This window comes from Parasteatoda tepidariorum, chromosome 9 (assembly GCF_982258835.1).
Source record: "Parasteatoda tepidariorum strain Cologne lab strain chromosome 9, Ptep-v5.0, whole genome shotgun sequence".
In the NCBI taxonomy this organism is placed as follows: Eukaryota; Metazoa; Arthropoda; class Arachnida; order Araneae; family Theridiidae; genus Parasteatoda; species Parasteatoda tepidariorum.
This window is the reverse complement of record NC_141763.1, coordinates 83930899-83946513: the sequence shown is the minus strand read 5'-3', so window position 1 is coordinate 83946513 and position 15615 is coordinate 83930899. Positions and strand designations below refer to the sequence as shown.

General features: G+C 31.4%; 1 protein-coding gene across 2 annotated transcripts in view; it reads right to left on the bottom strand.

Moving 5' to 3' along the window:
- LOC107437897 (spondin-1) overlaps positions 1–15615 on the bottom strand; it is a 44899-nt gene that overhangs the window by 13223 nt on the left and 16061 nt on the right. The window contains exons 5-10 of one of the 2 annotated variants that reach the window (XM_043045876.3): positions 14320–14445; positions 12936–13087; positions 10813–11067; positions 8807–9053; positions 5836–6001; positions 2641–2836 (exon numbers count right to left, since the gene is read on the bottom strand). In XM_043045876.3, the coding sequence (XP_042901810.1) occupies positions 2641–2836; positions 5836–6001; positions 8807–9053; positions 10813–11067; positions 12936–13087; positions 14320–14445 (1142 nt within the window). The remainder of the gene's footprint in view (positions 1–2640; positions 2837–5835; positions 6002–8806; positions 9054–10812; positions 11068–12935; positions 13088–14319; positions 14446–15615) is intronic. The other variant, XM_043045877.3, reaches the window with a different exon arrangement.

Here is a 15615-nt window from a genome sequence, read left to right as displayed (position 1 = left end):
AATCAACGGGTTGACATTTACAAGTACAACACGGCAATCGGGTATTTGCACTTCAAGAAGAAGATCACAAAAACCCACACATGTGACCTATGACGTCAACGTCAGCTGATCGCTTCTAAGTAAAATGGCATGCTAAAGTTGAGCTAAGCTTCTCTGCCTAATTTAGAATGTTAATTAACGTGAAAAAAAATTTTATACAGCACCGTATCGTACCTCGAATTTGTTGCAATATTATTCTTTCTAGTCTATGCATTTTACTTAACTTGGATTTATCATTTGTTTATGTATTTTATTGTAACCATGATATATTTCCGTTATGTGTACCTGGCAACTTCGATGCATAATTAGTTTAGTTCGTGGCTGTCTTCGTGTTAAATAGGAAATATATGGTGGAAGAATTGAAATCGTTGTGAAAGAACGCAGAATGAGTAACTTAAGAGAATCGATACTTGACGTGTAAGTCTTACTTGAAATAGAATGGACAGAACAGTTGCTAAAGTAAACAAATCTCGCGTTTCAACAACCAATCAGGATCAAGATATCCACACTACGTCACTTGCAAGCATCTCATTCTCATCAGTATCAATAATGGTATCTCACCCTCTTAACAAATTAATTTATAATTATTTTATGCAAATGTTTTTATTTTTATTTTATAGCTAATCTGTAAAATATGAAATAATTATAATTATAAGTCATTTTAATATTTTTAATTAATTTATGTAACACAATAACTTTCCAACATTTGACCCTCTGGAAGAAAAAAAAACAATTGTATGATCCGAATAAATTTTCTACTCAGGCATTGTGATTTAGGCTCTAACGAATGATTTTAAAAACGACTGCGTAGCTCTCGTGTTTATTGTTTCAGTAATTACAGAAAATTCACAGAACAGAAATTACTAAGAAGGTTTTTATTATTTATAAATTTTCGATATGGCCCCCTTATTATGTCTTTAATTTCCTCTTTGTCTATAAAGGTTTTTATCAAACTCTCATCTCGTTAGTGGTCGCTGAAAATGACAGGACTGGCAAAGGCCTAGCGTCTGAATTTCTTGTGCTAAAAATATCGTTCTAACTCCATTTTAAGTTTATACTGTGATAAAAAAAGCTGGTATGGACATTTGAAAATTTCTAATTTTTGTCTTTGTAACCGTGAGAGGCATCCAATCATTTTAAACATCATTCTTGAAAGCATTGATCATGATTCCATACTCTCAAAGGTATTATCTATAAGGCAATATGTCGACGAAGTTATTTTAATATCTACCTGATAGATAGTTGTACAGTAAAGCACAGTTTATCTGAACGCAGATTTACCAGATTGTCCAATTATTCTGATTATTCAAAGACCATGTGTTTTTTACACTGTCTTTAAAAAAAATTGAGAAAATGCCTTTTTATTTTTATTTTTAGAATGTCCGAAATGGGTCAAAAAATGGCTTCTTTTGTTCTACGGCGTCCTTGAAAAAAGCTCACGCTCTTTCAAGGTGGGTGAATCAGGGTTTCCGCTACGGTAGCTTTTTTCGCAAAATGCGAAAAGACCCCTCAAAAATGCTAAAATTCAACAAAGCATTTTCGCATTTTTGCTAAAGGATTTTACTAAATTCCATTTAAAAAGCTTCCGCGAAAAACCATGACGCTAACATCCATGAAAAAAACTTGATCAAACAAGAAGGAGAAAAAATCTAATTATCTTTCGCAAGAAGAACCATGACGCTAGCGTTCACGAAAAAAACGAGATCAAACGAGATGAAGCATAGCGATCAACAAAAATGGCTAGAATATATGAGTTTCACCGAGAAGAAAAGAAAAATAAACTAACCACAAGACTAACTAAACACATCTTAATGCAACGATGTAAAAACATGTCATTTAATGAATTACTTTTATTTTTATATACCAATGATGTGTCTGAACAGTACCCATTAATAACTTCTGTTATAGAGTATTGTGCAACAATACCCATGCACACTGTTGACTGTGAAAGGGGCTTTAGCTGCCTTAATTTGATTAAAACTAATATTCGAAACAGGTTGTTAATCAACCATGTAAACAATTTGTTAATGATTAATATTGAGGGCCCTGAAAGTGCATTTAACTTTCAAGAAGCATTTGTAAAATGGGCAAACATGAAAGAAAGGAAGATTGTTAATTATAAACCAAAATGTTTTGATAAATAATAAATGTGTTTTTTTTTTGTTATAGGTATTCTTTTTGATATTCTTGTACATTAAGCTATTCTTTGTCAGATAACTTACAGTACTTGTTTGACATAAAGTAATTTTATAAGCCTAATGGCATTTTAGCATTTTGCTAAAACTTTTTTTCAGATTTTAGCTTTTTTGCTAATGAATTTTTAGACTCAGCTTAAACCCTGGGGTGAATAGTAGTTTCTAATAAAGGAACAGGTTGTTAATGGAATTTGAAGAAAAAAAATTTATCATTTTAAACACGCTATTGAAAATATGGTATAACAGGCACTAATCCTAAGCCTTTGAAAGGTTTGAAGGGAAGTTACTTAAATACGTTCTTGTAGCAGTTTTTGAAATGTTTAATCCAATATTCCGGATTTTTCGTTATCCGGATCGTGTTTGGTCCGGACAGTTGGAGTTCTTCTGTATTAGGAAATTAACTAACCTCATCAATATCATCCTCCTCATCGCAAAATGGAACAATTCCATCGCAAGTCCTCTTTTGCATATTATCAACTGCACACATCTTCTTGGCATTGTTGTCAAGATACTTTCTGCTTCTTTGCTGAATGCCCTTACCACAAGTGGAGCTGCATTCAGACCACTCACCCCACTCAGTAGTACGGCAACTGACGTTTCCCCTGCAACAGATTATTTTCCATTAGAACACTTATTAATACCTCGTTGCAACAGTATTTTGGAGACCAAATAATTTATTGTTGTAAAAGGTTATATTGCTATATGCAGAGCCTACGTATTTTAAGAAGGCATTAAAGTCTCAATTTTCTACCATTAATGCATTTATCTCGATATTTTGGGGACCGAATTAGGTTTTGTTGTTGAAAAATGCATTGTTGTATCGAAAGCTTACAGAATTTGAGGAAGCATTAAGATAATTATTTTTTTCTATTAATATATTAAAACCTTGACACAAAAGTATTTTTGGGTCTAAATAACATTGTTGCAGAAATACATATTGCTATATCGAGAACCTAGATAATTTGGCGAGGCAAAGGTTTCAATTTCTTCCATTAATTTATCAAAACCTTGTTTATTATAACAATATTTTGGGGACCAAATAAATTATTGTTGCGGAAAGACATATTGTTATATCCAGGGCCTATATGTTTTAAGAACACATATTTTTTCTTCAAATTTTAATGATAAATATGTACTACTTAATTTTTATTTATTTATTATCAGTAATAAATAAATTTGTCCAGTGTTAATAGAAGCTAAATATTTCAAAAATCGTAAAATAAATATTAAAATTATTTACATACCAAAAAACCGCTTCTATTCAAAGAAATCCCGAATTTTTGCTTGTTTGTTCATTTTTTTTATGCTAAGTTCAATTTTACCGAGAGAAAATGACAAACGATAATAAAATAATAAATATTTATTGTACTTGAAAACCAAAGCACCACAATGAAGAAAAAAAAACGTGGAAATTTTTTTGGAGAAAATTATTAGTGCTCTAAAGAATTAATTATCAGCGCTAATTAGTGCAAAATTAATTATTAATGCAAAATTTATGATTATTACAATAATTAGTGCTCTACGAAATATCGCTATATTGCTATATATAGATTGCTATATTGCTATATATTTTTCAAAATCTCCACGACAGCGGAACACCATAAAAGAGGAAGTTATTGCTGCATCGGATATCGTTGTAGAGAGAGTTCACAGCATTTGATTTCTGTTCATAAAAATGTTCTAATCGTTCATAAAAATTTTCTAACCCCGAAAACAAATTCTGAACTGCTCATACATTTATTTCCGGTCTCAATAAGCTAAATGAAAGTTTCCGCTTTATCTTAAAAAAAAAGAAATCAACCAGCCAAATTAGGAGGTGAAACCCTCTCTAAAAGATATCTGGCTGTGAGCTCGTCTCGTGATTGCTAGACTATACGATATCTGTTTAGTGAATTGATAACTCATTAATGCGCTCATTCGATGAACTCTCGATTTCCCAATACGCTTATTCAAAAGCAGCTCATTAGTTCATACGCCTTTTGCTGGGAATCTGATTCACTAATACAATCTTACAAAAATAATCAATTCCTTATCATATCGATTAAGGGGTTTATTGATTTGCTTATATTATTTTATTTATTGTTTCGTTTAATTTATTTTATTCGCCAGATTTTTCTCTTATTTACTACCAGTACCACGAACTGTTATAAGCTATCACTTGGAAAACAAAATAATAAAAATGGACGATTGTTATGGTAGCTAAATATATTATTCGCGGCGAATTAAATTCATTAAAGACCATAGTTTTTTATTTATTCAAACGAAAATCATTTTAATCAAAAATTTTTAATAAATGATAGAATAAATATGAAAATTGTAATTAATAATAAAATAAAATTGCAATATATATTTTAAGATTTATTTACATCAATTAATCTTTTATTTTCCAAATTGATCATGGGCAGTCCTACAGACAAAAGAAAGTATCGTCTTTTTTAAAGTTCTCCAAACGTTGAAAATCTGGGCAAAATTCCATTTACTACTTCTCATTGAATATGGGGAAAAGAACTCGTTTTTCTCAATGCAGGCAAACTACTGATTAGATAGGCAAAAAATAATTCGGTAAACGCTAAGGTCCAGGACTAATACGCAGTGTAGGGTTAAAATCAGTGGTCTGGAATAGTGCACTACAAGTAGTGAAACTATTGTTGTTGCTACTTTTCTTTCGTACTTTGTAGGGCAGTGTGCTACTCTTTAAAAAAAGTACTCTAGCAAATAAAACGCTACAAAAAAAACAATAGTTTATTGTGATTTTTGGTAACTATATTTAACTTTAGTTTAATGAAGAAACGTTCTTATTTGACTAATTTTTCGAATCTGAAGGGTACATATTTTCATGGGTCTGACTATGGACGCAATGAAGATACCTCTGTGACTGAGGGTTCAAAAGAATTATGCAATAAGAATTAGGTATAACTGATGTGTAAACTAGCCATTATGAATAATATCTAATTCATCACTTTGATCACACTTTCAATTGCAAATGTACAAGTGTGAAACATACATATTATCACAATCGAAGAGAACACATTTTTGATAAGCTTAGTTTGTTAGAGAAATTAATAAAGCATTAAACACTTAACAAAATTGAAAATTTTTGATAATTTTCTAGCATTTCCTGAATTAAATATTCACTGTCGAAAAAGGCATAAAAATGTTAAATCCAAATGAAAAAATTTGAAACAAATATTTTAGAATAACAAACTGAAGAATATTAAACATCAAAAAATATTTCTTTAAAACTTTTCATGTTTAATATAAGTCAATATTTTATTCAAAACCATTTTAAACATCGTTGAAAATTAAGTTCCCCAGCAAAGTTCATATCCTTAAAGTAGTATAATAGTTACGAATTTTGAAAATAGTTTGCACTAACTAGATTTAATAAAAAGTAGCTGCAGTCACTTAAATTTGTAACAAAGTAGTTGTGGCAAACTACAACAATAATGTAGTTTCCTCGACCACTGGTTACATTAATTACAGTGAAGTGTTTCATATTCTTATGAAGACAGTAAAAAAGTTAATCTTAAGATTAACTTTTTTTTACAACGATTTTTCAATTGGATTTTATGATGAAAATACTTCTAATACTGATACCCACCCTGGACAAGACTGATAGCACATTTCTCTTTCTACAAGCTGTACTTTACATTTAGCTTCATTGGCTTTCTGTTTATTCTCATATTTGCGTGTTCGCAATTTGTTGCCTTGACCGCAAGAAACACTGCATGGTTGAAAGTCCGTCCAGTCACTAACTCGACATTCGGCTGGGAGAAAAAATCAATAATTTTTTAATTATACCATATAATTGAAGAGTAAATTGAAAAAAACTTATCAAGTAACCTTCTGAATATAGTTAATTTTCCATATTTAAAAAGTTTTAAGCCCTAAGTAGGTTAGCGGTAAGTATAAAGTATCAAAAGATAACCCTGCCAGCATTTGATCCATTGATGTTTTGCTTAGGAAAATAGAATAAAATTTTCATAAAATTATTATAAGTTATTCATTCAAAAATGGTGTTAATAAAGGATATTCAGTTCTTACGGTTAAAGTAAAAGTTGCAGTGTAAAAAATATTGTGTAATATCTCTCCAAATATGGTGTTGAACAACCCAAAAATCTAAAGGAACACTTTATTTCAAGTTAGTACCAAATCAAGCTTTCATACACAGGTTAAAGAATTGAATTTAAATCTTATCACTTTACAGTTGAAGAACCACACAGCAATCTCACGCTTATTCATAATGTGCTTGGGATATCAGTAAATTGTTTACGATCCAGAACGAGTTGGAAGGAGTTTATTGCAGTTTTTAACACTGCTATTCATCTTCTCTGTAAAAACTGTAGTGTAATACCTGTTCAAATATGGTATTGAAAAATTCAAAAAATTGTGCATTATATCAAGTTAAAATCTAATTGAGTGTTCATTTACATTTTAAAGGGGTTAGTGAAATCTAGACACCAATAGTTGATAAAACTTTCAACGTATCAAATACATTTGCTCTATTATTGATTGGGAACAGGCTGGATGATGTATTGTTTTTTTTAATGCACCGTAAATTTTAGAAAATAAAGGTAAATGTGAGGTTATTTGTATTTTAAGTGATTAAATCAATTACACAAGACTTCAACAAAACATAATGAGTGAGTTTACTTCTTCAATTTCATTTATGAAGCTATGAGCTTTTCTTCTAATTTTCGATATTAAACCTAACTAACAGTTAAGCCTAACTAGGCTTAACTGTTGCAAGTTCATAATTCATTTTTTTCCAAACAATTTAAATCGTCTTGTTGGATTGATTTAACAAATTGATTATGCCATAGCTTTTTTAATGCCAACTAAGATTCAATCATCTTAACTGATAAAAAGGATTGATTATGGTCGATTGTTAGCCTAGCAATTTTAATCTTCTTGTCAGGATTTATTTGATAAACTGTTATGAAATCATGCATGATTTTAGTTGTATGATAAAGATATCTATGCTTTCATAAGAAGATCCACTTAAATCTGTCAATTACATAATGTAATTTCACAATATTTAGCCTCTATTCACTTCGGTTTTGTTTCACTTAGTTCGAATTCATAGAAACATCCTCTTTGTGCTACGTGAAAGCTTGATTAATAAACAAATTTTATTGTAAATAATATTGTATATGTGCATCTCCTAAGTTTATGATTCTTGCTTTATTGTATCGCATATATATGTTACTTTACTGTATATGAAACTAGCTTTTATTATAAATTTTAGTCTTACTGAAGAACAAACGTCGCGGCGGCTACTTGGCACCAAGTAGTGAAAAAATAACGTCTAGATTCTTCACTAAACCAGGAACTATTTTTAGTTTCAGTGTAGTGGAACACTTAGTGAATCATTACTTTCGTGTAAACTACTTGCTACCACTTTAGGTGTTCAGATACATGAAAAGTGTAGACATGCATCAGTGTAGAGATGCTGATGAAAATAACTATGGTATAATTTTCTTCCCAAATGTCACCAGAGGGCGTTTAGTACAACTGACACTTAAAGATTCACTGAACACTCTTATCTTTACTTAGCACCGTTGTTTTCGTGCTCCAACTTCATTCAAAGTTTTTTATGATTTTTGGATGAAAAGGGAAGTTCAACAATTTCAACATTTAAAAACTCTGTGTCTTTAACCATAAGAACTGGATAGTTGTTTTTATACAATTCTTAAGCGCATACATTATAGTACAGTGGTAAAAATTATTATTCGATTCTCCTAAACGAAAACTCTCCAGGGAGCATAGGTAATCAAAATTATTTTCAACTTACCATGCATGTTTTGTGTGTGAAAAATCTGCACATAAAAGAAGTTTTTAAATGTTGTTTGGAAAACAGCTGCTTACTTTTTCAATACAATTCAAGGAAAAATTTTTTAGATTCTAAAAATATTACATAACATGTCTTATCACTGAGATCTTCTACTTTACAAGGTGTGCTGTAAGGACCAACGTCTATCTAATTTTTTTTTATTCCTTATCAAAATTGAAAACAAGAAAGCATTTACTGTTTGTCTACGATAGGTACTCTGACAGACATCCGTCTGGAGCTGTGGCGGTAACTATGGTAACGAGGTATGATTATTTCAAGTAGGGATACGGGGTGCCTCCTTAGGACTGGTTTCAGTGAAAGAAACAGACTGCCGTAGACTTAGTGGTGGTCAGAGTACCTATCTTAGACGAACAGTATATTCTTAGTCACAAATTAATATTAAAGCAATACAAAAACAAAAACGCTTTTGACATCTTCCTGGAAGACTGATGCTGCAAGTATCAATTGATTGGAGGTTCAAACTTTAAGGGATTTCCAATAATCGTGTTTCAACCCCTCTATGCTTCTTCCTGGAATTTAACTTGTCTTGCGGATTTTTACATCCACCCTCCTCTACTGTTATTCCCTTTTTTTCTGTCCTAAACCTAAATTTGTGCTCCCCCCCAGATAAGTAAATTTCCTTATTTTCATTTTTGATAAGAATTCCATAAATAAATGTTAAGAGTGGTGTTTACGGTGCACCCTGTGCATCAAATTAATAAGAAGAATATTATCTCACTCCTATCATCTATACCATCATTGCTATATGGATAAATTGGTGTGGTAACGTCATCGTCGAAACAGCCGTCTTCTGTGTTACCGTTCGACTTCTGCCTTTCATACAACCTCTGCCGCGTCACGGAGAGAATGGCCACCGGTTTCATTTGAACACCGGATATATCGTAGAAAGGGGATAAAGGATTGTTCGGAGTTGACGAAGTGATCCTTCGAATTCTATCTTGAGGTATACTTGGAGATTTAGGACCCTAAGGGGAAAGAAAGTAATAATTACACATTGAGACAATTTAAAGTAATAGGGTAGGTTGTATAATTTGTGCACAAATGTGAATAAAGCACAAATAAGGATACGGAAATGGACATACTGTAATTTCGATAATAGGTTCAATAAACAAGACATTTCTTTAGTGACTCAACACAAAATGATTAGTAGAAAAGTAAAGAGACAAGCAAGTGTAACTTTATAAAATTATGAGAGTAATTCTTTTTGACAATATAAAAAATAAATAAAAAAAAGTTTAGAAATATGAAAAAATGGTAAAATTTTATTAAACTCTATACGCATTTCGTTATCACCTGCTATTTGTAAAGCTTCATCATTTGGATAAATGGCTGGTATGGTAAAACAGAGGGTCTATTTCACGAAATGGGGTTTTTGGAGCTCGCTTTAAATCTCTTCATTTTTTGAGAACATTATGGTTTAATGCTTAACCGTACCTAATTGTTTAACTGTTGATTTGTGATTGATTCTACTCATAATTTTCACTTGACGCTGTCATTCTTTATTTAAAAACAAATCTTTCCTCAATATTTCAAATATTACTTTCAGAAAATTTAATTGCAACAAGAAAATTAAAATCTTAAAGAATAAAATACAATCCAATGATTTCAACTTACTATGGAAACATACCTACTGAATGTGTTTTGATCATTCTTCCTTAAATGTACCGATCACGTTCTCACTTTCTCAATGAATAATTTATATTAATTTTGATTTTGATGAGAAAGTGACAAAAAATAATGTCGGTGCAGCATTTTGTATTCAGGCGAAAATCTTGTTTTCAAAACATTTGAATTCCATACAAAATCGTTTATCTATAACAAAAAGACAAGGAAAAATACCTCTACTTTTCTCTTAAGATGAAAACAGCTGAATTTTTATGGTTTGTTTTCGAATAGTACCTTCAGAACAATCTGGATCGAGCTCCGTGCTTTGGAACTGACCCAATTGAAATACTTATCCTTAGTGCTACGTAAGGATTAGGTAAAACAACGTGAATAAAGCACAAATAACGATGAAAACATGGACATACTATAGTTTCAATTCAATAAACAAAATCGTTCCTTAATGTCTGAGCGCAAATTGAAAGTAGAAACAAGTTTAACAAGGCAGAAAATGTAACTTTATAATATTACGGGAGTAATTTTATTGATCTTTGTGATAATATAAAATGTTATAAACAACATCTAAATATCAGAAATTGTAAAATTTTATTTAAAAAAATTTATGTTTCGCTGTCACCTTAATACATCGTCATCAATAAAATAAATGACGCTGATAGTTAAACAGAGATTACAGAGGTTATGTCACACTAAAGAGATAAAAATACAGTTAAAAGTTAAACATTAGATTAACAGTATATGCAAAAAAATAAAAATTTAAAAAAATTTAAGATTTACAAATATTTGAAAAATATAATATAGCAGCAAGATGTTTTTGACGATATGGAAATTCTCCCCAAAACCCACATCAATGCATGAAACATACGAGTTACCTGTTTATTACCTCATTTTTTTTATATAATACCTTATTCAAGCTTGTTCATATTTCCTTATTGGATGAACCACTTTACATGTGCTTATATTTATGTTCGTGCATTGAACCGAAACTATAGTATGTCTATTTCTGTACCTTTATTTGTGCTTTATTACCATTGTTTTGCTTCATTGAGTGAGACAATTCTCAATTATTTATTTAAAAAGCTGTGTTAGTTAACCAATTCTTACATCGTAATTGATTCCACTGTCTGTCCCTGCATCCCAAGGGTACAGGTTCATAACTCTTTCTGCAACCCATGAGCAATTCTTGAGGCACAGCTCCAAGGCGCTGACTCCCACAATCCAGTCTGGACTTGGAGCAAGTTTTGTCAGTATGGATATCAGATGGTTGCGTCTGTCAACACGAAACACGGCGAAAGTCTTGCCACGTGTGTTTGGGTACCACAATCCTCGCGTCTTGATGATGGTTCGTATACTGTCAGACTGAAAATGAAATTGTTATTAATAATGTGGTAAGAGTTTTTATTGTTTAAATTTTTTTAACTTCCCACACGCATTTGGGTTGCTCCTTTAAGTATGAAACAAAATTTAGGACAAATTGGATAATTAGTATCCATGAAATATACCGAGTTTTATTTCTGGTGATGAACGTCACGCCTGGGAACACTATGTAAGTTAAGCATAATTAATTGTGATATATACATAACTATAAGTATCAACAGTAAAACATGAGAACTTTCGCAGTTTTTATTTATTTATTTATACCGAAAGCTACTGTTCAACTACTAACCTGACATAATTTTTCGAATTATTGATAACACTGCTCTCAGAAACAAAATAATTTTAAAAAAATTACTTCTTGGTAAGTGACAGATGACAAATAGGAGTTTCATAATTTTTATTCTTAAAAAATCACATTATTTTAAATCTGGTACTCTTAGGACAAAAACTACAATGAGATGCCCGCAGGTGACGTAGTGTGGGTATGTCGATCCTGATTTGTTGTTGAAACGTGGCGTTTGTTTACGTTCAAAACAGTTCTTTCAATTCTATTTCGAGTAAACTCAGCCCTCTTAAATAAGATAGTCATTATTTTTTTCATAAAGATTCTTTAAAAAAAATTTCAATCCTTTCACTATATATTTACACAAAAACTTAACGCAAAGATAGACACGTAGCCAATAGAACATGAGCAAACTTATGCATTGGAGTTGCCAGGTACACAAAACCAAAATATATCACTGTTACAATGAAATACATGAACAAATATTAAATCAAAGTTAAGTAGAAGAAGTAGCTGAAAAAGGATTATATTTGAACAAATTCGATGTGTGATACGGTTCGACATTTAACCCCTTCCTTCTCGCTCCCGTGTAAATGACGGGGTGAGGTTTCGCCCTTTATTTCTCGCTCCCGTGAAAGTTCCGGGCTGGAGTGTTCAGTAGTAACGCTCCAGTAAGAATAAAACTAATTCATCTCTTTTGCCTGGAAAACATTTTATTTCTCGTTTTACACTCCAGATGGCAGTACCAGGATATTTTTAAGGTAATTGTAGATAGTTAGTTTATTTTAAACTAGATGTCAGCACTACGTGTATACGGCAAAATAGGCACTTTTATGACCGTTTTCTTCAAAAATTACCGATCGTTAAGGGGTTAATTAACTTTTTAATTATTCTATATTTTTAACTATAATTAAACTAATTGATAATTTTTTTTAAAATTATTTATTGAATGGTAATTAATTAATACATTATTATAACTTAAAAATTTGTTTTAAATTAGTTATTAATTATAATTAAATAGCATTAGTTCTTTTATATACATTCTACATGACTTGATTTCTATTTCATGGAGAGTATTTGTATAAATATTATTTAAACTGATGAGCCTTAATATTATTGCGATAACATGAAATATATCTGAACGAATCATGTATATTGAAGCTCTTTGGATAATGCATCGCGTATCATGATAATGTATCATAATAATGCAACATGTATCCTGATAATGTATCATAATGATGCATCATGTATCATGATAATGCATCTTGTGCCATGATAATGTATCATATATTATAAAGTTCTTTTGTTTCGGCGTTACTTTGTTTACTCGTTACATTGTTTTCGAAATTGCTTCAAAACATAATTATGTTAACATGAAACGATATACTAATGATCGTGTTTACGAGATTTTGGACACATGGTATTGTCCTCTTACAATTATGCAATCCTTCAGTTTATTATTGCTAGATTTCTTCAATAAAAAGGACTCTTCTAATGGTTAAATAACCTATTTTAAAAGAATTAATGGACAGTTTTATGTGATACATCATAAAATGACCATAATTACATGATTTTTTAATTCTGATTCTAGACGCTTTGTGGCCCCCTTTTCAGCCAATTCCTGGACACCCTCTGATGCCTTCAAGCCATACTCCCACATACGAAACCCATTGGCATGAGACACTCCAATAAGATCAGAAAAATGCGTTGTCCATTCATCTGTTAAAGAAACAAATCAGGTTAAGAAAGCAATGCTCAATAATATTAATTGTTACATTACATAATGGATATTTTTAACTCATTAAATTCTAAAGATCAGGGAACATATAGATAGTAAATATATTTACTTTATAGTTCAGCATACAGTGATATTTTCACGTCAATAACAAACAGAATCACAAATCTGCAGCCTCTTAAAATTAGTGAATATGAGTTTGAACAAGTAGCTCAATTTAAATATTTTGTCACAATAGTAAATAATAATAAGAAGAACATAAAAATTTAAATCGAAAATAGAACCAATATGGCTAATAGATTTTATCTTCAATTGAGAAACTAGTTCAGTTCTAAATACTTGAAGTGTGAAACAAAGATACTGTTGTACAAGACCAATAGTTTTATATAGCAGCGAATGCTGGGCAATTAACAAAGCAGACGAAGAGAAACGGATGACTTTCGAGAGAATATTAAGAAAATATTTTGTTGCAGTAAGAAAGAACAGAACCTAGAAACCGTTACAACTATGAAGTTCAATCAATACACAGAGAACCTAACATAGTAAAAATGATCATGGTCTCAGAAATAAGGTGGGAAGGACATGCAATTCGGTATAACGAGGAAAATCCCGTTAAAAACATCACTTTCCAAACACAAGAGGGAAAAAGAAAAGGAGGAAGACCTTCAATAAGATGATTAGACAGAGTAGAGAAGTAGTTAAAGGACTTAGGAGTTAAAAAATGGAGAAATATAGCATCGAATTTATCTAGATGAGGTAAACTGTTTAAGGCGATCTTGGGCTGAAGAAGAATTTATTGCAATGGACAGCATGTTAAATTGCACTCCCAGTTTTATAGGGAAAACAACTGTGTGTACTGTGCCGACTGGCTTGTGTTTGGGTCAGGGAACTGGCCTTGCATCAGAAAGATTCTGGATTCGAATCCCAGACAAGGCATGGATGCGCTTTCATTCTCTGTACCATCTGTCCTTACTGTGGAGTCAACGTTGGCCCCTCGGGAAAAGTGGCGGACAAGTCAGCCCTTCAGATGCCTGTATGACGTAGGTCATTCCACAGGCGGGTATAGGAAAAAAAACTGGGTGTAATGTAACTCGGTAAGAGGTAATCATCCACACTCTATTGGATAAGCTTTTTTTATAAAGCATGCAATTCATTTATTCTCTTATTTAAACATTTCCAGAAGTTTTTATGAATTATTTAGCTTATTGTAACTTACAATCAGGAAAATTTTTCGGGTGCGTATGTCGAGACCACATGCCTTGAAAAGAGAGTTCATATTTTGCTTCTTCGCATGCACAACACTCCTGTAGTATTTCTGGTTGCTCGTCTTGGTTCTCTTGTTCTAAAATGCAAAATGTTTTTTAGTTACATTTCAAGTCAACAAAAATCAAATGAAAATACAAATATTTAAAATATTTGTAGTCATCTACTCAAAGAACAAATCATAACTTTATCAACTTATTGTTGAAGATTAAACCAAATTGAGTTGTTTATTGACTGATGAGTGACGAATGATTAATTAAATTTTTTTTTTCCTTTTGCATGGATTGAGAAACATTCACAGTTATGATAATCATAGTGATTCAATTTTTTTTAAAAAAAATTACTAAGTAGCTTTAAATTAAATGATGAACGATAGCGTTAGCTTTCAGGCTAACATATGTTTATAATCATATAAAAGAATAATCTTTGGTCACATGGCGGCCTAATCCTCAACATTAAAAAAGCTTCTGAATCGATTACCTACATTTAATAATTTGGTAATAATTTCTTTAGAAATATACGGAACTATGTTCTATTTTACAGTTCCTATTACAAATTTTTGCTAAATTGTTTCTTGTAAATCAATTCTTTATTACGATTTAAGTGGGGAAAAAATCAAATCTAGATAATACGTTTAAATCATATTGTTTTCGCTAGGTACTATTGTAAATCGATTCCGGATAGTTGATGTGAATGTGATCACTCTCTCATTTAAAAATATATGTTCTAAAAACATCAAACAAACACACACACACATATATATATATATTTATGTATATGTCAACCAGGTGGCCGAGTGGTTAGCGTGCCTGACTGCGGAGCCGATAGTCGAATCCTGCTCAAGGCATGGATGTTTCTTTCTCTCTGTGTTCTATGTTCTTTCTCCTTTGTGTGATTGTGTGAATGTGACCCGCCCTATAAACGGTTTGTGGTTGTGTGACGTGGGCGACGCTGCTCACCCCCGTGGCTTCGCCACAGGTGCCCACTGAGTAACGAGAAGAGAGTAGCAGTTCTGGCATTAAGAGGCCAATGGGACAATAAAATAGTGCGAATATAATAGTGTGACAATATAATAGTGACTATAATAGTGTGAATATAATATCAATATAATAGTGTGAGGATCACTCAAAAAAAATATTTTACAAAAATTCTTGCAAAAAAAATTTTTGAGTGCTCCTCATACTATTGTAATGATATATTTTGCTTTGGCCATATTGATACAATATCAGAACGAAATCTTTTTCGCGGA